At 56.0% G+C, this 23260-nt stretch overlaps 1 protein-coding gene across 13 annotated transcripts in view; it reads left to right on the top strand.

The window, feature by feature from the left end:
• The window catches only part of SHANK3 (SH3 and multiple ankyrin repeat domains 3), a 302562-nt gene that overhangs the window by 53902 nt on the left and 225400 nt on the right, over window positions 1-23260 (top strand). For all 13 annotated transcript variants that reach the window (XM_054083072.1, XM_054083024.1, XM_054083035.1 and 10 more), the window contains exon 11: window positions 6666-6987. In XM_054083072.1, the coding sequence (XP_053939047.1) occupies window positions 6666-6987 (322 nt within the window). The remainder of the gene's footprint in view (window positions 1-6665; window positions 6988-23260) is intronic.

Genomic DNA, 23260 nt, shown 5'->3' with positions numbered 1-23260 from the left:
CTTCTCCGGATCCCTCTGCAGAGCCTCTCTTAAGCAGTTTAACACTTCCACCCACCTTATTGTCATCTGCCTATCATGGGGTCATCGGTTCCTCTCCAGCTGATGTCACCCAGCGTTATTTTTGTCCGTGAGGTTGGAGCTCCTGATAGAAATTAAATTCTCATTCCCTTTTTTTTTTCTCCTCTTGGTAAATGCCATCTTTCCGTTTCTCCGAGCTTTTTCCAGGACTGAGACGGAGCAAAGCTCCGTACGGTTCTCGGAGTCTTCTCACTGACCCGTTTAAAGCTCTTCCCCATCTCTGGAGCTTTTGAAGGTGCGTTTATCATAAATATAGGGCAGCGACTCACTGAGCCGTATCGGAAATTCCTTTGAACTTCACTGCGGAAGCTTCCGAGCTCTTAATTTGAAGGTAGAGGACGGAACCGTTTGCTGCTCTCCTTGGAAGAGCGAGGGAAGTTCTAAAAGCTCCGTTCACATAGAATAGTTTGGGTTGGAAGGGACCTCAAAGCCCATCCAGTTCCACCCCCTGTCATGGGCAGGGACACCTCCCACTGGATCAGGGGCTCCAAGAACCATCCAACCTGGCCTGGAACATCTCCACAAGGTATGGGGCAGTCGTGGCTTCTCTGGGCAATCAGTTCCAGGGCCTCCTCACCCTCACCATGAAGAAATTCCTCCTCGTGTCCAGTCTAACTCTGCCCCTCTCCAGTTTATCCCATTCCCCCTCGTTCTGTCACTCCAAGACCTTGGAAGAAGCCCCTCTCCGGCTCTCCTGGAGCCCCTTCAGGCTCTGGAAGCTGCTCTGAGGTCTCCTGGGAGCCTTCTCTTCTCCCCAACCCCAACTCTCTCAGCTGTCCTCGGACGGGAGGTTCTGCAGCCCTCGCAGCATCCTTGGAGCCTCCTCTGGACCCCTTCCAACAGCTCCATCTCCTCCTTCTGCTGAGGATTCCAGACCTGGACACAATTCTCCCGAGGAGGTGTCCCCGGAGCGGAGCAGAGGGGCAGAATCCCGTCCCTCCCTGCTGGCCACGCTGCTCTGGATGCAGCCCAGGACACGGGGGGGTTCTGGGCTGGGACCCCACGGGGGGGCTCCTCTCAACCTTCTCCTCCCCAGCGCCCCAAGTCCTTCTCCTCAGTGCTGCTCTCATCCATCATCCCTCAGCCTGGAGGGAAACCATGGATTGCCCCAACCCAGGGGTAGGACTTTGCCCTTGGCCTGGTTGAACCCCATGAGGTTCTCCAGCCCCTCTTCTCCAGCCTGTCCGGGTCCCTGTGGATGAGCTCCTCTTTGAAGACTCGGTGAACTCCATGACACGGTTTGTGTCAAATCTCTTTTTCCCGAACCCCAACGAGTGCAGCTCCCCGAGGAGATCACCACAGCTCTCGCTGCTACACGAGGCTGAAGCGTGAAGAAATTCCTCCTCCTGTCCCGTCTAACTCTGCCCCTCTCCAGTTTATCCCATTCCCCCTCGTCCTGTCACTCCATCCCTTTGGGAACAGCCCCTCTCCGGCTCTCCTGGAGCCCCTTCAGGCACTGGAAGCTGCTCTGAGGTCCTCCTTCTCTGCTCTATGCCATCATCTTCTCCTTTCCCCTTTAATTTTTCATTCCTGGAAGGTCTTCTCGGAGTATCCACTCTTTCCTGCGTGGGAGAGCAGCCTGGGCGGCTCCTGCCCCGCGCGGGAACGTGCAGCGCTCCTTCTCCGGCTTTGCTTTGTAATTTTCCGCTATTAAAATGTAAATGTGGCCCTCTCGGCTTCGGATCCGGTGGAAACGTTGGCGCTCCGCGTGCTTTTTCGCTCTTTCCCCATGAATATTTAAACATGGAGCCGGCAAAGCTAAACAACCTCCGAGCGCTTGATTGCGCCGCGGTTCGTTAAGCCGGGAGCTCGGGGGATGTTCAGAGCGGTGTCCGGGTGCCAGCGGAGCGTCTCGGCGGAGCTGAGGGGGGCGGGTGACACAGCGGGGGGAAAGGGATGGATCCAGAGGGACCCGGACAGGCTGGAGAAGAGGGGCTGGAGAACCTCATGGGGTTCAACCAGGCCAAGGGCAACGTCCTACCCATGGGTTGGGGCAATACGTGGTTTCAGTCCATGGTGGGGGATGATGGGATGGGAGTAACGCTGAGGAGAAGGACTTGGGGCGCTGGGGAGGAGAAGGTCGAGGGGAGCCCCCCCGTGGGGTCCCAGCCCAGAACCCCCCCGTGTCCTGGGCTGCATCCAGAGCAGCGTGGCCAGCAGGGAGGGACGGGATTCTGCCCCTCTGCTCCGCTCCGGGGACACCTCCTCGGGAGAATTGTGTCCAGGTCTGGAATCCTCAGCAGAAGGAGGAGATGGAGCTGTTGGAAGGGGTCCAGAGGAGGCTCCAAGGATGCTGCGAGGGCTGCAGAACCTCCCGTCCGAGGACAGCTGAGAGAGTTGGGGTTGGGGAGAAGAGAAGGCTCCCAGGAGACCTCAGAGCAGCTTCCAGTGCCTGAAGGGGCTCCAGGAGAGCCGGAGAGGGGCTTCTTCCAAGGTCTTGGATCGACAGGACGAGGGGAAATGGGGATAAACTGGAGAGGGGCAGAGTTAGACTGGACATGAGGAAGAATTTCTTCACGCTGAGGGTGGGGAGACCCTGGAAGAGGTTGTCCAGGGAAGCTGTGGCTGCCCCATCCCTGGAGGGGTTCCAGGCCAGGTTGGATGGTTCTTGGAGCTCCTGATCCAGTGGGAGGTGTCCCCACTCGCATCAGGGAGTTGGAAGTAGATGGGTTTCCCTTCCAACCCAACCCATTCCATGCTTCGTGATCTTGAGGTTGGGAAATCCTCAGGGAATCTTGGTTGCTCCTGAGCAGCGAGAGGCGTTTCGGTGTGGAACGATGGGTGTTTCCCATTCTGGAGGACAGGAAGCGGTGTCCGGAGCCTCCGGAGTGCCCGGAATCGTTGGGGCAGGACTGTGCTGGTTGAGCGTTGCAGTGATGGTAACGGAGAGGATTAGTTTTGCTGGAGGAATCCAAGGAAACAGACTTTGATTAACCACTGGAGAAGGTGTAGGAAAGCATCTTCCAATGGGGTCGTAGAACCGCGGAAAGTTGGACTTTTAATATGGCTCTCACTTCCTTCCCTTCCTCACCGGGGACAGCGGATTCGAGGGATGGCGAGAGGAAACCTTCATCGGAATTTGCTGCCCCGAAGTGTCCTGCTTCGAGGCAGCTGATGGCGGGAGGTCGTAGAATGGGTTGAGTTGGAAGGGACCTCAAAGCCCATCCAGTTCCAACCCATGGAAAGGGGCAGATTTAGATTGGACATCAGGAAGAACTTCATCACGGTGAGGGTGGGGAGGCCCTGGGACAGGTTGTCCAGAGCAGTGGTGGCTGCTCCATCCCTGGAGGGGTTCCAGGCCAGGTTGGATGGTTCTTGGAGCCCCTGATCCAGCGGGAGGTGTCCCTGGGTTGGAATTTGTTGGGCTTTGAGGTCCCTTCCAACCCAAACTATTCTATGAGGACAGCTGAGAGAGTTGGGGTTGTGGAGAAGAGAATGCTCCGAGGAGACCTCAGAGCAGCTTCCAGAGCCTGAAGGGGCTCCAGGAGAGCCGGAGAGGGGCTCTGGATCAGGGAGCGTAGGGATAGGATGAGGAGAATGGTTTTGAGTTGCATAAGGGGAGATGGAGGTGAGATCTTGGGGAGAAATGTTCTCCTGAGAGTGTGATGAACCCCTGGCCCAGGTTGCCCAGAGCAGTGGTGGCTGCCCCATCCCTGGAGGGGTTCCAGGCCAGGTTGGATGGTTCTTGGAGCCCCTGATCCAGCAGAAGGTGTCCCTGGGGTGGAACTGGATGGGCTTTGAGGTCCCTTCCAACCCAACCCATTCTATGCTTCTCTGAATTGATATCAAGAAATGAATACTCAATTGATGCAACACTCTCCGTAAGGCGAGGCTGAAGTTTCCATCATCGCACTCTTGTTCCTCCACTTCTTTCCTTCTTGGTTTATGTCAAAACCGGTTTTACTGTGTCTGCTCATAAAATCACGGAATCACTGAAGTTGGAAGAGACCTCATCCCGTCCAACCATCACCCCAACCCCACCGTGCTGAGCAAACCATCTCCTGAAGTGCCACATCTCCACGTGTTTTGAACCCCTCCAGGGATGGAGGCTCCACCACCGCCCTGGGCAGCTTCATCGCTCTTTGCTTTGACCCATCCGTCCCCTCGGGATGAGCCTCTGCAGGGAGCGCGGACGCTGCCGGCGCAGAACTTCTCCCACCACGTGGTTGAAAGTCATCAGTGAAGAAACGCATCGCGTCGCTATGACAACAGCGAGATTTCTCGGAGCCTGAAATTCTCGTACTTTGAACCTAAAATATTCTTTGGGAAAAAAAATACTCGGAGTGTGGCCGTTCAACCCAGCTGAGAAGGACCTGAGAACCATGGAATGGGTGGGGTTGGAAGGGACCTCAAAGCCCATCCAGTTCCAACCTGAATCATGGAATGGTTTGGGTTGGAAGGGACCTCAAAGCCCATCCAGTTCCACCCCGAATCATGGAATGGTTTGGGTTAGAAAGGACTTCAAAGCCCATCCAGGTCCACCTGGAATCGTGGAATGGAATCGGTTGGAAGGGATCTCAAATCCCATCCAGTTCCACCCTGAATCATGGGATGGTTTGAGTTGGAAGGGACCTCAAAGCCCATCCAGTTCCACCGGGAATCATGGAATAGTTTGACTTGGAAGGGGCCTCAAAGCCCAACCAGTTCCACCCTGAACCATGGAATGGTTTGGGCTGGAAGGGACCTCAAAGCCCATCCAGTTCCACCCCTGCCATGGGCAGGGACACCTCCCGCTGGATCAGGGGCTCCAAGCCCCATCCAACCTGGCCTGGAACACCTCCAGGGATGGGGCAGCCACCACTGCTCTGGGCAACCTGTTCCAGGGCCTCCCCACCCTCAGCGTGAAGTTCTTCCTGATGTCCAATCTAAACCTTCCCCTTCCAATTTAAAGCCGTTGCCCCTCGTGCTGTCACTCCAGGCCCTTGGATGAAAGCCCTACCAGCTTTCTTGGAGGTCCCCTTCAGGTCCTAGAGGTCCCGGACCTTCTGGATGTTCATTTGACACAGATGTAGGCCCTGACTCAACACTGGGCAGCATCCTGCCTGGACCTCTGGTTGCTCTTGTCCTCTCCAACCCATGGCTGGTGGAGCACGTTCAGGGTTCCTACACCTTTGTGGGAGCTGCCGTGGCTTTGGAAGGGTGAAGCCAAGAGGGTCTCAAATGCGGACGGCGCGTGAGGTCCGCTGGTAGCAGATCCACACGGCCTCTGACCGCAGGAGACCTCTGCGTGCTTGACCCCTCTCCTGGCTTTGGCTGTTTGGTTTGCACCACAAATGGACCAGATGTTGTCTGTGGTGGGTTTCCATATGGACCTCACCATACGTCAGAACAGCTTTATGGATGTCGAAGTTCCAGACGGATATGGATTCGCAGAATCATAGGCGGCCAAACTGGAAGGCACCTCAGTGATCATCTGGTCCAACCTTGGAGTTGAGATCATAGACTCCTCGAATCACCAGGTTGGAAAAGACCTCCTACATCATTGAGTCCAACCCTTCCGCTGGCCCAGAACCTGTCAAGCAGAACGTCAAAATCAAGAGGAATCCACCGCTTCCCCGAGGAGATTATTCTGAGGGTTAACTGTTCTCATGGTGAAACGTTTTCTTCTGGAATGCAACCGAGGAGCAACTTCTCCCCATTACCACTTGTCTTCTCCGTGTGGCTCCTCGTTAAAAGGGAGTCTCCACCCTCTTGGTAGACACCTTTTATGGTGATGGCAATGAGGTCTCTCCTAAGCCTTCTCTTCTCAAGGTTGAACCAACCTGGTTGCACTTCTGACACAGTCCAAGACGTGATGGACTTCCCGGGCTACAAAGACACCTCACCAGGTCGCGTGGAGCTTCTCCTCCACCGGACTGGATGGATTAAAAAGGATCTAAAGCTTCTACAGAAGGTCCAGAGGAAGCCAGAAAGTTGGTGAAGGGTTTGGTGGGGAAGTTGTATGAGGAGCGGCTGAAGTCACTTGGACGGTTCAGCCTGGAGAAGAGGAGACAGGGGAGACCTCACAAGAGGAGGAGGAGGAGGAGGAGGAGGAGGAGGAGGAGAAGGAGGAGGAGGAGGATGTGCTGAGTTCTTCTCTCTGGACCTGAGGGAACGTCAGGAAGATGCACCAGGGAAGGGTTAGGTTGAATATTAGGGAAAGGTTCTTCACCCAGAGGTTGGTGGAGCACGAGAACAGCCCCCAGAGGAGCAGTGAAGGGCCTCACAGTAGTCCAGAAGCATTTGGCCAACACCCTCAGCCCCGTGGTGTGAACGTCGGGGTTGTCCTGTGCAGGGACAGGAGTTGGACTCGATGATCCTTGTGGGTTCCTTCCAGCTTAGGACATTCTGTTTTCCCATAGCTTTGTGGGAAGCACACGGTGAGGAGACCACGAGTCCCCGGTTGTCACCTTCTCATCTCAGAAGGTTGACCTTCCGTGGGAAATACAGAGGCTTTGCACGGAGCTACAGCCTCGTGGAGGGGTTAAGGTTGGAAGAAACGTCTGGAGATCAGCACAGTCTACGTTCTATGGTTCTAGGGTTGGCCAACGTTGGCTTGGTGACCTTCACCTGGTATCTAACGCCGCGTTCTCCCAACTCTTTTGCAGTGCCTTTCAGAGAAACTCCCAGCTACACCAAGCGGCGACGGATCCTGGGTGCCGGTGGCCTCTCTTCTCCTCGTGTCCTCCAACGCTCGGCCAGCGACAACAACCTGAAGGCGGAGAGCAGAGCGTCCTACTCGCCGGTGCCCTCGCTCCGAAGCCTTCCACCCCAGCTCCTGGCGCAGATGCAGGAGGCGGCGGCGGCGGCCGACGGGAGCTCCGGCAGCGCCCGCAGCGCCCACAGCCGCTCTCCGTCCCTCCAGAGGGTGCAGGAGGAGAAGGAAGCCGACCTACCCACGCTCCGCAGGAGCAGCCGTGGCAAAGCCAGGTAAGAAACCACCAAGAGGTGGAGCTGGGCCACCACGCGTCATCTACCGGTAGTCACCATGGGAGTAACGGGTGGGCAGCGAGGAGGTTGGTGGAATCCGTTGGTTGATGACTTTGCGTCCTCTTGTGCACGCGCCGGTGGGGACGACCTGGAGGAAACACCGAGGGGTTCTTCTTGTCCTCCATCTTCTCCCCAAGCCTTTGGGCTAATCTTGGGTCTCAAAAACTTGGTGACAACCTCAATGCGGCGGCGTTGCTGTGACAATGGATGCGTCTATGAAACCAATGCTTTGAGGTTGCCGGTGGGAGATGAGCCACCGTTTAACGTGTCCCAACGGAGCTGCGCGTCGCGCCGTGATCGGTGTCCTCACTGGGGTCAATCAGGGTCAGGAGAGGTTGATGTGTGTCCTCAGCCACCTTGGAGTGTCCTTCATTGAGGTTTGGGAGGTTTTTGTTGCTTGAAGGCATGGAAGCACCGTGGTCCTCGTGTTTGCCCAGTGGTGCACAGGACTGTCGTGGGATCCTGGAATGATGGGTTGGAAGGGACCTCTGGAGCTCATCCAGTGCTGAAGTAGGATCACCTCCAGGTGGTTGGACAGGGATGTGGCCAGCGGGGTTTGGTGGGAGATGATGGATGGGAGCAGCGCTGAGGAGAAGGACTTGGGGAGATGAGGAGAAGGTGGAGAGGAGCCCCACCGTGGGGTCCCAGCCCAGAACCCCCCCGTGTCCTGGGCTGCATCCAGAGCAGCGTGGCCAGCAGGGAGGGACGGGATTCTGCCCCTCTGCTCCGCTCCGGGGACACCTCCTCGGGAGAATTGTGTCCAGGTCTGGAATCCTCCCCAGAAGGAGGAGATGGAGCTGTTGGAAGGGGTCCAGAGGAGGCTCCAAGGATGATCTGGGGGGAGAATTTCCATACTGGAATCATGGAATCGTTAAGGTTGGAAAAGTCCTCCAAGCTCATCCCGTCCAATCATCAGCCCAACCCCACCGTGCCGACCAAACCATGTCCTGAAGTGCCACATCTACATGGTTTTTGAACCCCTCCAGGGATAGGGACATCACCACCACCCTGGACGGCATCAGCAGAGCCTGAGAGACCTTTCCAGGGAGATATTCTTCCTGATGTCCAACCTGAACCTGCCCTGGAGCAACTCGAGGCCGTTCCCTCTCACCCCATCGCTGTCCCTTGGGAGAGGAGCCCAGCGCCCACCTCTCCAGAACCTCCTTCCAGGTGGTTGGAGACGATGAGGTCCCTCCTCAGCCCCTCTTCTCCATCCCCAGGGCCCTCAGCCGCCTCTCAGAACCCTCGTTCTCCAGACCCTTCTCCAGCTCCGGGCCCTTCTCCGGACGCTGCAGCCCCTCAGGGTCCTTCTTGGAGTGAAAGACCCAAAACTCAACCCCGGAGTGGAGCTGTGTCCTCCCCAGGGGGACAATCCCTGCGCTGCTCCTGCTGCCACCCCACGGCTGAGCCCGGCCAGGATGCCATTGGCCTTCGTGGCCACCACGGCCATCGCTGCCTCCTGGTCAACCGCTGTTGACCATCACCTCCAGGTCTTTTAGATGACCTCCAGTGTGGTGGATGAACAGAAAACAGTCTAAAGCTGCGGTGAAAACCAAAGCTTCCACCCCAAAGTGGTGCAGATGGGTTGGATGCTCCCAGTGGGCATGAAAAGCGGGAGCGAAAAGGATTTTGGAGCTTCAGGGGTTGATGGTCAGGAATGAGAAAAATATCTCTCTCTGCTTTGAAGAGGGATTTCGAAGAGCGGGATCGTTACCTTAGAAACGGGATGAATGGGAGGAAAGATGAGAAAAAGATTGAAAAGACCAAGTGGCTTCATCCGAGGGAGATGAGGAACATCTGCCCGAAGCCTGGAGCCCGGAGAAAGGGGACTGCGGGGAATCCAAGGGCTGGAGAAGCTCAGGAGGTTCAACCAGGCCAAGGGCAACGTCCTACCCATGGGTTGGGGCAATCCATGGTTTCCATCCAGGCTGAGGGATGATGGATGGGAGCAGCGCTGAAGAGAAGGACTTGGGGCGCTGGGGAGGAGAAGGTGAAGAGGAGCCCCACCGTGGGGTCCCAGCCCAGAACCCCCCCGTGTCCTGGGCTGCATCCAGAGCAGCGTGGCCAGCAGGGAGGGACGGGATTCTGCCCCTCTGCTCCGCTCCGGGGACACCTCCTCGGGAGAATTGTGTCCAGGTCTGGAATCCTCAGCAGAAGGAGGAGATGGAGCTGTTGGAAGGGGTCCAGAGGAGGCTCCAAGGATGCTGTGAGGGCTGCAGAACCTCCCGTCCGAGGACAGCTGAGAGAGTTGGGGTTGGGGAGAAGAGAAGGCTCCCAGGAGACCTCAGAGCAGCTTCCAGCGCCTGAAGGGGCTCCAGGAGAGCCGGAGAGGGGCTCTGGATCAGGGAGTGCAGGGACAGGATGAGGGGAATGGTTTTGAGCTGAAAGAGGGGAGATTGAGATGAGATGAGATCTTAGGGAGAAACGTTCTCCTGGGAGGTTGGAGAGGCCCTGGCCCAGGTTGCCCAGAGCAGTGGTGGCTGCCCCATCCCTGGAGGGGTTCCAGGCCAGGTTGGATGGTTCTTGGAGCCCCTGATCCAGTGGGAGGTGTCCCTGCCCATGGCAGGGGGTGGTTCTGGATGGGCTTGGAGGTCCCTTCCAACCCAAACCATTCTCTGATTCCATGATTCTTTCCTTGCCATCAACCAGAACTCCGTGATCCCATCCCTGGAGGTGTTCCAGACCAGGTTGGATGGGGCTTTGACCCCCTGATCCGGCAGGAGGTGTCCTTGCCCATGGCAGGGGGTGGGACTGGGTGGGCTTGGAGGTCCCTTCCAACCCAACCATTCTCTGATTGCTCTCCAGCTCAGTTCCCCGAGTGGTTGTGCTGCTTTGGTAGAGCTTTTCTTCCTTCTGAAGCCGGAGAAGAGTGAGGTGGTGATCCCCATCCCACCGGAATACTCAATTCCCAGGGTATTTGCTTTTCCAAACACGAGAGCCGTCGCTTTGACGTGTGCGACAAAGCGTTTGTGAACATGTGGAGTCCTCTCGTGTCCTCCTTGGAGAACGTTGTAGAAAAACTGATTCTGGGTCAGATTTTAGTAGAATAAATAACGGGAAAACGTGGCGTCTGCGGAGCTGACCCGGAATTCTTCATTCCGAGCGTGAAAAGCAGCAAAATTCGGATTGTTTTGCAAATATATTCGGGATGGGAAAGAGAATTTCAAGGAAAGCTGTGTTAGTGTCTCATCTTCTCCAACGGTGACGGAGCTGTGGGGATGCAGGAGCCGTTCTCTCTCTGTGCTGGTCTCATGACTTCATCCACACCAGTGGTGGTGGCGGTGGCTGAGTGCTTGCATGGGTTCTCTGACCTCCGTGGAGGTTGAGCATGGGAATCTGGCCTGGGAGAAGGGTGGTGGACCTTGTTGTGATGGATGGATGTGGTCAGGAGGCTCTCAAGTCAGTTAGATTGAAGAAGCGGTTCTCTGTCTGCGTTGCTCTCCTCACTTCATCCACACCGATGGTGGTGGTGGCTGAGTGCTTCCATGGGTTCTCCAACCTCCGTGGAGGTTGAGCATGGGAATCTGGCCTGGGAGAAGGGTGGTGGACCTTGTTGTGTTGGATGGATGTGGTCAGGAGCCTCTCAAGTGGAGCAGGTTGAAGCAGGAGCCGTTCTTTGCGTTGATCTCATAACTTCATCCAGGCCAGTGGTGGTGGTGGATGAGTCCTTCCATGGGTTCTCCAAGCTCCGTGGAAGTTGAGCATGGGAATCTGGCCTGGGAGAAGGGTGGTGGACCTTGTTGTGATGGATGGACGTGGTCAGGAGACTCTCAAGTGGCGTAGATTGAAGAAGCTGTTCTCTGTCTGCGTTGCTCTCCTAACTTCATCCACACCGATGGTGGTGGTGGCTGAGTGCTTCCATGGGTTCCTCAACCTCTTTGGAGGTTGAGCATGGGAATCTGGCCTGGGAGAAGGGTGGTGGACCTTGTTGTGAAGGATGGATGTGGCCAGGAGGCTCTCAAGTGGGGTCGGGCAGGGCTGTGAGGAGCTTGGAGCAAAGGACTTGGGTGATGCTGGAGGTTGATCCGCCCTCACACAGAGCGGTCACAAAAGCCTTTTGGTGGCCACCACCATCTGGAACAACACCGCACTCCCTGGAGAGGTTGTTCTGACACGATTTCAATACACAGTTCTGTGGTTTCCGTCCAGGCTGAGGGATGATGGATGGGAGCAGCGCTGAGGAGAAGGACTTGGGGCGCTGGGGAGGAGAAGGTCGAGAGGAGCCCCACCGTGGGGTCCCAGCCCAGAACCCCCCCGTGTCCTGGGCTGCATCCAGAGCAGCGTGGCCAGCAGGGAGGGACGGGATTCTGCCCCTCTGCTCCGCTCCGGGGACACCTCCTCGGGAGAATTGTGTCCAGGTCTGGAATCCTCAGCAGAAGGAGGAGATGGAGCTGTTGGAAGGGGTCCAGAGGAGGCTCCAAGGATGCTGCGAGGGCTGGAGAACCTCCCGTCCGAGGACAGCTGAGAGAGTTGGGGTTGGGGAGAAGAGAAGGCTCCCAGGAGACCTCAGAGGGACCTTCCAGTGCCTGAAAGGGCTCCAGGAGAGCTGGAGAGGGGCTGTTCCCGAAGGGATGGAGTGACAGGACGAGGGGGAACGGGGATAAACTGCAGAGGGGCAGAGTGAGACTGGACATGAGGAGGAATGATGATGGGGAGGCCCTGGCCCAGGTTGCCCAGAGCAGTGGTGGCTGCCCCATCCCTGGAGGGGTTCCAGGCCAGGTCGGATGGTTCTTGGAGCCCCTGATCCAGCGGGAGGTGTCCCTGCCCATGGGAACAGGATGGGCTTTGAGGTCCCTTCCAACACAACCCATCCCATGTGATCTCTACGAGCATGGACTGAAGCACTGACTCGCGCCCGGTGATTGGCCTCTCTCTCTCCATAAATCCTGCCCTGAGCTCAGTCCTCTTCTGCACGAGGTTTAACAAGGCTGAATGCCGGGTCCTGCATTTGGGGCACAGCAACCCTGTGCAGTGCTCCCGACCAGGAGAAGTGTGGCTGGAAAGCAGCCTGGAGGAGAAGGACGTGGGGCTGTTGGTTGACCATGACTGAAGGTGATCCAGCAGTGGCCCAGGTGGCCAAGAAGGCCAATGGCATCTTGGCTTGGATCAGAAATGGGGTCACCAGCAGGTCCAGGGAGGTTATTCCCCTCTGTACTCGGCACTGGGGAGACCGCACCTCGAATCCTGTGTTCAGTTGTGGTCCCATCACTCCAAGAAGGATGTTGAGGCTCTGGAGGTGTCCAGAGAAGAGCAATGAAGCTGTGAGGGGTCTGGAGAAGAAGGGTTACGAGGAGCGGCTGAGAGAGCTGGGGGTGTTTATCCTGGAGAAGAGGAGGCTGAGGGGAGACCTTATTACTCTCTACAACTGCCTGAAAGGAGGTTGTGGAGAGGAGGGAGCTGGGCTCTTCTCCCAAGGGACAGGGGACAGGACAAGAGGGAATGGCCTGAAGCTCCATCAGGAGAGGTTCAGGTTGGATATCAGAAAAAAGTTCTTCATGGAAAGAGTCATGGGGCACTGGAACAGCTGCCCAGGGAGGGGGTTGAGTCGCCTTCCCTGGAGGTGTTTAAGGAACGGGTGGATGAAGTGCTGAGGGACATGGTTTAGGGAGTGTTGGGAATGGTTGGACTCCATGATCCAATGGGTCCTTTCCAACCTGGTGATTCTGTGATTCTGTGAGAACACCTGGAGAACGTCCTTTTCTACCTCCTCCCCTTGGAGGTTCCTGGCACTTCGCCACCTGAAGCAACCATCCTTTCTCCTGAAATTGCTCGAACGGCTCTTATTGCATCAACAACGACTTCAGGGACTCCATTTCTAATATTCTTCACCTCTCCTCGGGGGGAGTTTAATAAAATAAATGCCGTGTCCCAATCTCTTTTCTTTTTTTTCCCCTCTATTATTGCTTTTAACCACCTGATCCAATCCGCTCTTCCTCAGCCCTTTTCTCCTCGGCGTTGGGAATGACATCTTCCGCCCAACAACAAAGCCGCTGCTTCATTTATTTATTTAGGGAAAAAAAGCCGTAGATGATTTGTTTTCCCTTCCGTGGCTTTTGGAAGGGTCAAAGCTGTTTGGTTTGTTCTGTTCGCATCGGGGAGTTGAGAAGAAGTCACCGTCGTTTCTATCATTTTCTTCTCCGGTTTCGTAGAAACATAAAACACTTGGTTGGAAAAGACCTTTGAGATCATCGACTCCAACCGTCCCTGTCCACTGCTAAATTGTATCTCTGAGGACCTCATCTCCCCATCATCCGAACCCCTCCAGGGATGGGGACTCCACCACCGCCCTGGGCAGCTTCTTCCACTGCCCCATCACCTGTTTGGTGGAGATGTTTCTCCTCATGTCCAACCTAAAGCTGCCCTGGAGCAACTTGAGGCCGTTCCCTCTCGTCCCATCCGCTGTCACGTGGGAGAAGAGACCAACACCCACCTCTCCACAACCTCCTTCCAGGTGGTTGGAGACGATGAGGTGTCCCCTCAGCCCCTCTTCTCCATCCCCAGGGCCCTCAGCTGCCTCTCAGAACTCCTGTTCTCCAGCCCTTTCCCCAGCTCCATTCCCTTCTCTGGACACGCTCCAGCTCCTCAAGGTTCTTCTTGAAGTGAGGAGCCCAAAACTCAACCCAGAATTCCACATCTTTGTCCCTTGAGGCTCCACCTCTGTCCATGAGGCCAATTCCCTCGTCCCACGCTTCCAACGCAATGGTCAACGCCTGGTGGCCAAGTTGTCCGCTCCAAGCAGGACCAGATGAGCACCATGGAGCCACCCTGGAGAAACCCACTTTGATAGGACGTCTATCTAAGATAGATCCTTCTCTTAATTATGCAAGAAGCCGCCGGCGCCACCAAACATCTCGCCGACGTGCAGCTCCTCAACGCTCCTGGAGGAACTGGGACAAACGCCTCTTAAGTTCTGAGAAACCAAGAGGGAGTCTGAGCGACATCCAAGCGAGATTCGCTCCCCGCCGGGCGTGTTTGTGCGCGGAAGAGCTTCTCTGTTTGCCTCAAAAATCCCAAAGGAATCTCCTCCGTCCGTCGGGAGACTCACAGAGCTCCAGCGATGTTTATTTTCGCTGAGGAGAATTAACGTGGGAGGAGAAGGTGGAGAGGAGCCCCCCCGTGGGGTCCCAGCCCAGAACCCCCCCGTGTCCTGGGCTGCATCCAGAGCAGCGTGGCCAGCAGGGAGGGACGGGATTCTGCCCCTCTGCTCCGCTCCGAGGAGACACCTCCTCGGGAGAATTGTGTCCAGGTCTGGAATCCTCAGCAGAAGGAGGAGATGGAGCTGTTGGAAGGGGTCCAGAGGAGGCTCCAAGGATGCTGCGAGGGCTGAGAACCTCCCGTCCGAGGACAGCTGAGAGAGTTGGGGTTGGGGAGAAGAGAAGGCTCCCAGGAGACCTCAGAGCAGCTTCCAGCGCCTGAAGGGGCTCCAGGAGAGCCGGAGAGGGGCTTTTTCCAAGGTCTTGGAGTGACAGCACGAGCGTCAATGGGGATAAACTGGAGAGGGGCAGAGTTAGACTGGACTTAAGGAGGAATTTCTTCACCATGAGGCCCTGGAAGAGGTTGCCCAGGGAATTTGTGGCTGCCCCATCCCTGGAGGTGTTCCAGGCCAGGTTGGATGGTTCTTGGAGCCCCTGATCCAGCGGGAGGTGTCCCTGCCCATGGCAGGGGTGGGAATGGATGGGCTTTTAGGTCCCATCCAACCCAAATCGCTCCATGATCGATGATTCTCTCTTCTCCAGGACGTGCTCAGCCTCTTCCTTTCCATCCCGGCATGGTCTGGGCTTGGTCTTGTGGGTATCTCAGGGGCATCGCTGCTTCCTCCCGAGGAATTCCATCCAGACCGAGCAGAGAAGAGAGGGATAAATCCGCTCCCCGGCTCTGAATCTCGGCTGCAGCCCAAAATATCTGATATTTTAAGAATTTTATGCCTTCATTTAATGTTTTTATGGCTCATTACCAGCGTGCGGAAGGCTTCCGAAGGCATTCCGGATCCCCCGGGGCGTGAGATGTGTGGAGTGACCTCGTGCTGGAATGAGGAATGGATGGATCCTCGCTGTCGGTTTCAATGAGGAGGGATTTATGGCACCGTTTTACGAGTGCTCCTTCGCTGCCGTCTCCGCACCCCTCATCACACCGAGGATATGGCTTGGGAGGAGGTGGCGGATACTGCGTGAAATCCATGGGATTTCATCGGCAGGATTGTGTCCATCTGGAGTCCTCAAGATATCTGCAGAGGGATCTGGCCAGGCTGGATCCATGGATGGAGGGCAGGAAGGGTCTGCAGAGGGATCTGGCCAGGCTGGATCCATGGATGGAGGGCAGGAAGGGTCTGCAGAGGGATCTGGCCAGGCTGGATCCATGGATGGAGGGCAGGAAGGCTCTGCAGAGGGATCTGGCCAGGCTGGATCCATGGATGGAGGGCAGGAAGGGTCTGCAGAGGGATCTGGCCAGGCTGGATCCATGGATGGAGGCAGGAAGGGTCTGCAGAGGGATCTGGCCAGGCTGGATCCATGGATGGAGGGCAGGAAGGGTCTGCAGAGGGATCTGGCCAGGCTGGATCCATGGATGGAGGCAGGAAGGCTCTGCAGAGGGATCTGGCCAGGCTGGATCCATGGATGGAGGGCAGGAAGGCTCTGCAGAAGGTCCTGTCCAGGCTGATCCGAGGGCCAATTCTAAATGATTCAAGAAGGCGAAGTGCTGATTTCATGGAATCATGGAGTGGTTTGCGTTTGAGGGGACCTTAAAAATCCTCCATTTCCAACCTCCCTGTCCCGATGCACTCCACGTAGCTGAGAAGTGGTTCCATGAGAACCCCTTTCCCATTGCCTGATCTTCTCCAGACGAGGTTTTATTATTGGATCATCTTATGTTGGGGTTTTTTAACAGTTTTTAGAGGTTCAGTTCTACTTTCCTTGGTTTTTTTCCCCAAAAATGAGTTCCCTTATATCCTACAAAACCGTGTAGAGCGAGCGGAGGTCCGCGTGGCTTTTTGTTCTCCATCCCCATGGTGAGGAAGCTCCGAAGTGGTTCTCAGCTGAGGCCATTCCGTGATATTTTGGGACATCCTTAAATGCAGTTATTTTGCTGCTGGCGGAGAACATCTCGGTACCTGTGGTGGTTCAATCTTTGCTCTTTAGATGCAGCCTCGGATTATCTGAGAGCTTTCCCAGTTTTCGTAGGATCCTTAAGGTTGGAAAAGACCTCTAAGATCATCCATTCCGACCGTCAACCCAACCCCACCGTGCCGACCAAACTATGTCCTGAAGATCCACATCTTGATGAGGTTCAACCAGACCGAGGGCGATGTCCTACTGCTGGGTTGGGGCAATCCATGGTTTCGATCCAGGTTGGGGATGATGGGATGGGAGCAGCGCTGAGGAGAAGGATTTGAGGCAGGGCTGGAATCCTCAGCAGAAGGAGGAGATGGAGCTGTTGGAAGGGGTCCAGAGGAGGCTCCAAGGATGCTGCGAGGGCTGCAGAACCTCCCGTCCGAGGACAGCTGAGAGAGTTGGGGTTGGGGAGAAGAGAAGGCTCCCAGGAGACCTCAGAGCAGCTTCCAGAGCCTGAAGGGGCTCCAGGAAAGCTGGAGAGGGACTTTTTCCAAGGTCTTGGAGTGACAGGATGAGGGGGAACGGGGATAAACTGGAGAGGGGCAGAGTTAGACTGGACATGAGGAGGAAATTCTTCACGCTGAGGGTGGTGAGACCCTGGAACAGGTTGTCCATGGAAGCTGTGGCTGCCCCATCCCTGGAGGTGTTCCAGGCCAGGTTGGATGGTTCTTGGAGCCCCTGATCCAGCGGGAGGTGTCCCTGCCCATGGGCAGGGGATGGAACTGGATGGGCTTGGAGGTCCCTTCCAACCTAAATCGCTCCATGATCTATGATTCTCTCTGGTCCAGGACTTGTTCAGCCTCTTCCAGGAGAGCCGGAGAGGGACTTTTTCCAAGGTCTTGGAGTGCCAGGACGAGGGACAATGGGGATAAACTGGAGAGGGGCAGAGTTAGACTGGACAGGAGGAGGAATTTCTTCACGCTGAGGTTGGGGAGACCCTGGCCCAGGTTGTCCAGGGAAGGTGTGGCTGTCCCATCGCTGGAGGTGTTCCAGGCCAGGTTGGGTGGTTCTTGGAGCCCCTGATCCAGCGGGAGGTGTCCCTGCCCATGGGCAGGGGGTGGAACTGGATGGGCTTGGAGGTCCCTTCCAGCCCATTCTATGATTCCATCATCTTTATGAGGAGAAAGGGCTGGAGGACGACTGGAACTGAAGTCCATCCTTGTAATCCACGGTGTTTGGGCATGGAAGGACCTTCAGCACTCACTGCCGCTGGAGGGTTTCTCGGTGTCCATCCGAAGCTTTAGTCAACGACACAAAGCAGATACGATGGCGATAATCTACTCGAGGAGTTAATGCTGCTGATAAGCCGCGTCTCCCCTTGGTTACGTTCCAGTTGATGATCTGCTTATCTCCATTCCCGGCGTCTTTGCTGTTGACCACGGCGTTCTTCTCCGCTTCCGACGTCAACCTGCCTCGCAGCAGCAGAACCAGCTCTCCAAGTTCACCCCAAATCTGGAGAACCTTCCTTGATTGTGAAAATTATTGTCCCTCGGCCTGGAGAGGAGAAGGAACGTGAGCTGTGGTTGCTCTTGAGAGGACCTGAAGGCTCCGTCTGAAGGAGGTGGTCCAAGATTCCATGATTTTTGATGTACGCTGTGAATCTCTTGGACTGGTGACACTGAAAACCACCCTTAAAAAAGACCATTACGGTTCAAGTCCTTCTCCTCTCATTCAACAGGATGGTCCTTAAGGTCCCTTGCAACTCAAACCATTCCATGATTCTTGGGTGAAGGTCAAAGCCGGGTTAGATGGGGCTTCGAGACTCTGATCCAGTGGGAGGTGGAACTCAATGGACTTGGAATTCCCTTCCAACCCAAACCATTCCATGATTCTTGGGTGAAGGTCAAAGCCGGGTTAGATGGGGCTTCGAGACTCTGTTCCAGTGGGAGGTGGAACTGGATGGACTTGGAATTCCCTTCCACCCAAACCATTCCATGATTCTGTTGGGAACTGGATGGATACTTGAGGTCCCTTCCAACCCAAACCATTCCATGATTCTTGGGTGAAGGTCAAAGCCGGGTTAGATGGGGCTTCGAGACCCTCATCCAGTGGGAGGTGGAACTGGATGGACTTGGAGTTCCCTTCCAACCCAAACCATTCCATGATTCTTGGATGAAGGTCAAAGCCGGGTTAGATGGGGCTTCAAGACTCTGATCCAGTGGGAGGTGGAACTGGATGGACTTGGAGTTCCCTTCCACCCCAAACCATTCCATGACTGGGTTGGGAACTGGATGGACTCTTGAGGTCCCTTCCAACCCAACCCATTCCATGGTTCTATGAAGTCGTACCAAGTTGCTTTCTTCTCATCATCTGAAGCGAGTCCCGTGTTGTCTCGCGCCGAGGGCTTCTTCTGACCTTTGGGTCGCTGTGTGCTGGACCTCGCACGATGGATCAAGGGGCGCGCGGGGCTGTTGTGGACCTCCTCTTGGCAGTGCGAGATGTTCTTCTGGGGGAGCTCTCCTTCTTTGGCTTTATTTTACTCCTTTAAGAGTTCCAAGTGGTTCCAGGAACCTCTGGACTCAGCCGTGGCTCTCATCCAGGCTGTGATTAAGGAGTTACGTGGGCAGAAGGAGCGAAAGTCGTTTGATCGAATTAATGAAATTCACCATTAAGAGGGAGTTGGAAAGCGAGAAAACGACTGCTGGAGTCCGCGGGGTCCGTGGGAGTTGGTTCCATCAGGAAAGTCTGGATTTCCACCAACAAGGACAAAAGAGAGCGATGGTGTGTGGGCATTCGTCCAGGCAAGACGCGGCCTCAGCCTAACAGAGCTCAGGGGGTTGGGTTGGGAAGAGCAAAACCCATGTCCTAGCGGTAACTCTTGGAAGGAGCCCACCCAAGCGGCCATGTTTGGTTGGACGGTGGCGGTTTCATGGATCATCTTTGATGGAATGGTGGAAGGATTTGGGTTGGGAGGGACCTCAAAGCCCATCCAGTTCCAACTCACATCATGGAATGGGTTGGAAGGGACCTCAAAGTCTATCCTGGTCCAACCCGAATCATGGTATGGGTTGGAAGGAATCTTGAAGCCCATCCGGTACCAACTCAAATCGTGGAATGATTTGGGTTGGAAAGGACCTCAAGGTCTATCCTGGTCCAACCCAAATCATGGAATGGGTTGGAAGGAATCTTGAAGCCCATCCGGTTCCAAATCAAATGCTCCAAGGAGACCTCAGAGCAGCTTCCAGTGCCTGAAGGGGCTCCAGGAGAGCCGGAGAGGGGCTGTTCCCAAAGGGATGGAGTGACAGGACGAGGGGGTATGGGGATAAACTGGAGAGGGGCAGAGTCAGACTGGACATGAGGAGGAATTTCTTCATGATGAGTGTGGTGATGCCCTGGAACAGGTTCCCCAGGGAAGTTGTGGCTGCCCCATCCCTGGAGGGCTTCCAGGCCAGGTTGGATGAGGCTTTGACCACCCTGATCCAGTGGGAGGTGTCACAGGGAGTGGAACCGGATGATCTTTAAGGTCCCTTCCAACCCAAACTCTCCTATGATTCGTGACGAGCGTCTGCTGGAGAGCGAGCTGCCTCTTATTTCACGGCAGTTGGTGGTTCCTCCTCTCGCTCGGCTCCTCAGGAAGGTTGTCCACAATTCCTGAGGACTGTGATCTGGCAGGATCGGAGGCATAATTTATCCGACACACCGTTACGCTCTTTGTTGACGGATAAAACTCTTGGTTTGTCTGTCCAGTAGGACTCTTAAGATCTGATGGGGCTTCCTGGTGGTATCAAACACTTGGAGCCGTCAGGGTGGAGAGGCACCAATCCCACCAGTGCTGAGGAAGCTTCGCTGGCTGAGATGCTCGCGGAGGGCTTTCAAGAGCGAATCGATATCTGTGATGATATAAAGGGAGACAAAACCTTTTCATGAATTGTCCCTCTCGGGTTTCCAGTTCCTCTCCATCTTCTCCAGATGCTTTTTCTAATGGCCGTAGCTCCAGCCAGGTGGAGGAATCATAGTCTCATGGAATCAGAGAATCGTTTGGGTTGGAAGGGATCTCCAAGCCCATCCAGTCCCACCCCCTGCCACGGGCAGGGACACCTCCTATGGGATCAGGGGCTCCAAGAACCATCCAACCTGGCCTGGAAGCCCTCCAGGGATGGAGCAGCCACCACTGCTCTGGGCAACCTGTTCTGGTGTCTCACCACTCTCATGGTGAAGGAATTCCTCCTCATGTCCAGTCTAACTCTGCCCCTCTCCAGATTATCCCAATTCCCCCTCATCCTATCACCACAAAACCTTGGAAAAAGTCCCTCTCCGGCTCTTCTGGAGCCCCTTCAGGCACTGGAAGCTGCTCTGAGGTCTCCTGGGAGCCTTCTCTTCTCCCCAACCCCAACTCTCCCAGCCTGTCCTCATAGCAGAGGTTCTCCAGCCCTCCAATCATCTCCGTGGCCTCCTCTGGACCCAGATATCGAGCCTGGATGCAGGGAAGCGTTGGCCACTGCCTTGGGAAGAGGGTGCCTGCAGGAGTCTTCCCTGCGGTATCCGTTCTTCGGGATTCCTTGGTGGTGGACTCTCACGCCGGGTTCCCGAAGCATCTTGTAGGTCACAATTGCTGGTGCTGCTCCACCACCAGATGTTCTTCTGCTGAGGATTTTCACTTAAAGCATCATCCCACCTCGTTCTCTGTGAGAAGAGCCTCACACTGAAGGTCCTGGAATAGGTTACCAAGAGCCGTGGTGGCTGTCCCATCCCTGGAGGTGTTCCAGGCCAGGTTGGATGGTTCTTGGAGCCCCTGATCTGGTCGGAGGTGTCCCTGCCCATGGCAGGGGGTGGGACTGGATGGGCTTGGAGGTCCCTTCCAACCCAACCCATTCCGTGATTCTATGTTCATAGAGCCGCTCGGTTGGAGAAGACCTTTGAGATCATCGACTCCAACTGTACTGTCCACTACTCAACCATATCCCTGAGCACCTCATCTCCCCACCTTTTAAACACCTCCAGGGATGGATCCAGGTTGGCTTTGAGGTCCCTTCTAACCCAAACCCTTCTGTGAGTCAAGGATTCTTCTGCCCAGTGGAAAAGGACCTCGGGGTGCAGGTGAAGAGCAGCTACACATGAACCAGCGTCGCGGTCAGGTGGCCAAGAAGGCCAACGGCATCTCGGCCTGGATCAGAAACAGGGTGGCCAGCAGGAGCAGGGAAGTCATCCTTCTCCTGGAAGGCCACACCTCAGATCCTGGGTTCAGTTTTGGCTTCCTCACACCAAGAAGGACCTTGAGAGGCTGGAGTGCATCCAGAGAAGGGACCGGAGCTGGAGAAGGGTCTGGAGAACGAGGGTTCTGAGAGGCATCTGAGGCCCCTGGGGATGGAGAAGAGGGGCTGAGGGGAGACCTCATTGTCTCCAACCGCCTGGAAGGAGGTTGTGGAGAGGTGGGCGCTGGGCTCTTCTCCCAGGAACAAGGGATGGGACGAGAGGAAACGGCCTCGAGTTGCTCCAGGGCAGGTTCAGGTTGGACATCAGGAGGAACTTCTTCACCGAAAGGTTTCTGAGGCCCAGGCAGAGGCTGCCCGGGGCGGTGGTGGCTTCTCCATCCGTGGAGATGTTCAGAAGTCATCTGGACGTGGTTCTGGGCAGCCACCTGCACGTGTCGCTGCGTGAGGAGGAGGTTGGATGTGGTGACCTCCAGAAGTCCCTTCCAGCCTCAACCCTTCTGTTTGATTCCGAGAGTCTGGGAGAGTTTTTGAGGTGACGAAGCTGCTATTTTCTCGCCGGAGCCGAGATCGTTTCCATCAAACCCCGTCTATTTCTGGATCTGTCAGCCACGCTTGTAGTAACAATTTGAAACTCCAGAACAGCAGAAGCGTTTCTTCCAAAGGACACGTAGTAAGTCTTCCACGTCATCCAGAAGAAGCGTCTGCTTGCCAGTCAGACTCCAGCAGCACCAGGTTATGAATCATGGAATGGTTTGGGTTGGAAGGGACCTTAAACATCATCCAGTTCCACCCCTGCCATGGGCAGGGACACCTCCCGCTGGATCAGGGGCTCCAAGAACCATCCAACCTGGCCTGGAACACCTCCAGGGATGGGGCAGCCACCACTGCTCTGGGCAACCTGGGCCAGGGTCTCACCACCCTCACCATGAAGAAATTCCTCCTCATGTCCAGTCTAACTCTGCCCCTCTCCAGTTTATCCCCATTCCCCCTCGTCCTGTCACTCCATCCCTTTGGGAACAGCCCCTCTCCGGCTCTCCTGGAGCCCCTTCAGGCTCTGGAAGCTGCTCTGAGGTCTCCTGGGAGCCTTCTCTTCTCCCCAACCCCAACTCTCTCAGCTGTCCTCGGACGGGAGGTTCTGCAGCCCTCGCAGCATCCTTGGAGCCTCCTCTGGACCCCTTCCAACAGCTCCATCTCCTCCTTCTGCTGAGGATTCCAGACCTGGACACAATTCTCCCGAGGAGGTGTCCCCGGAGCGGAGCAGAGGGGCAGAATCCCGTCCCTCCCTGCTGGCCACGCTGCTCTGGATGCAGCCCAGGACACGGGGGGGTTCCGGGCTGGGACCCCACGGTGGGGCTCCTCTCCACCTTCTCCTCCCCAGCGCCCCAAGTCCTTCTCCTCAGCGCTGTTCCCATCCATCACCCCTCAGCCTGGAGGGAAACCATGGATTGCCCCAACCCATGGGTAGGACTTTGCCCTTGGCCTGGTTGAACCTCTTGAGGTTCTCCAGCCCCACTTCTCCAGCCTCTCCAGGTCCTGGATGAGCTCCTCTCGACCTTCTCCTCCCCAGCGCCCCAAGTCCTTCTCCTCAGCGCTGCTCCCATCCATCATCCCTCAGCCTGGAGCGAAACCATGGATTGTCCCAACCCAGGGGTAGGACTTTGCTCTTGGCCTGGTTGAACCTCCTGAGGTTCTCCAGCCCCTCTTCTCCAGCCTGTCCGGGTCCCTCTGGATGATGTCTCCTCTTTGAAGACTCGGTGAACTCCATGACACGGTTTGTGTGATGTCAAATCTCTTTTTCCCAAACCCCAACGAGTTCAGCTCCCCGAGGAGATCACCACAGCTCTCGCTGCTACACGAGGCTGAAGATCCCACGGCCGGGGACGCCGTTGGGTGCTTCTTCCCATGCTTTGGGTACCGGTTCCTCCTGGAAGGTTCCTACAGAGAAATCTTCTG

This window comes from Cuculus canorus, chromosome 1 (assembly GCF_017976375.1).
Source record: "Cuculus canorus isolate bCucCan1 chromosome 1, bCucCan1.pri, whole genome shotgun sequence".
Taxonomy (NCBI): Eukaryota; Metazoa; Chordata; class Aves; order Cuculiformes; family Cuculidae; genus Cuculus; species Cuculus canorus.
The sequence above is the reverse complement of the archived record's forward strand: the minus strand, read 5'-3'. Positions and strand labels throughout refer to the sequence as shown.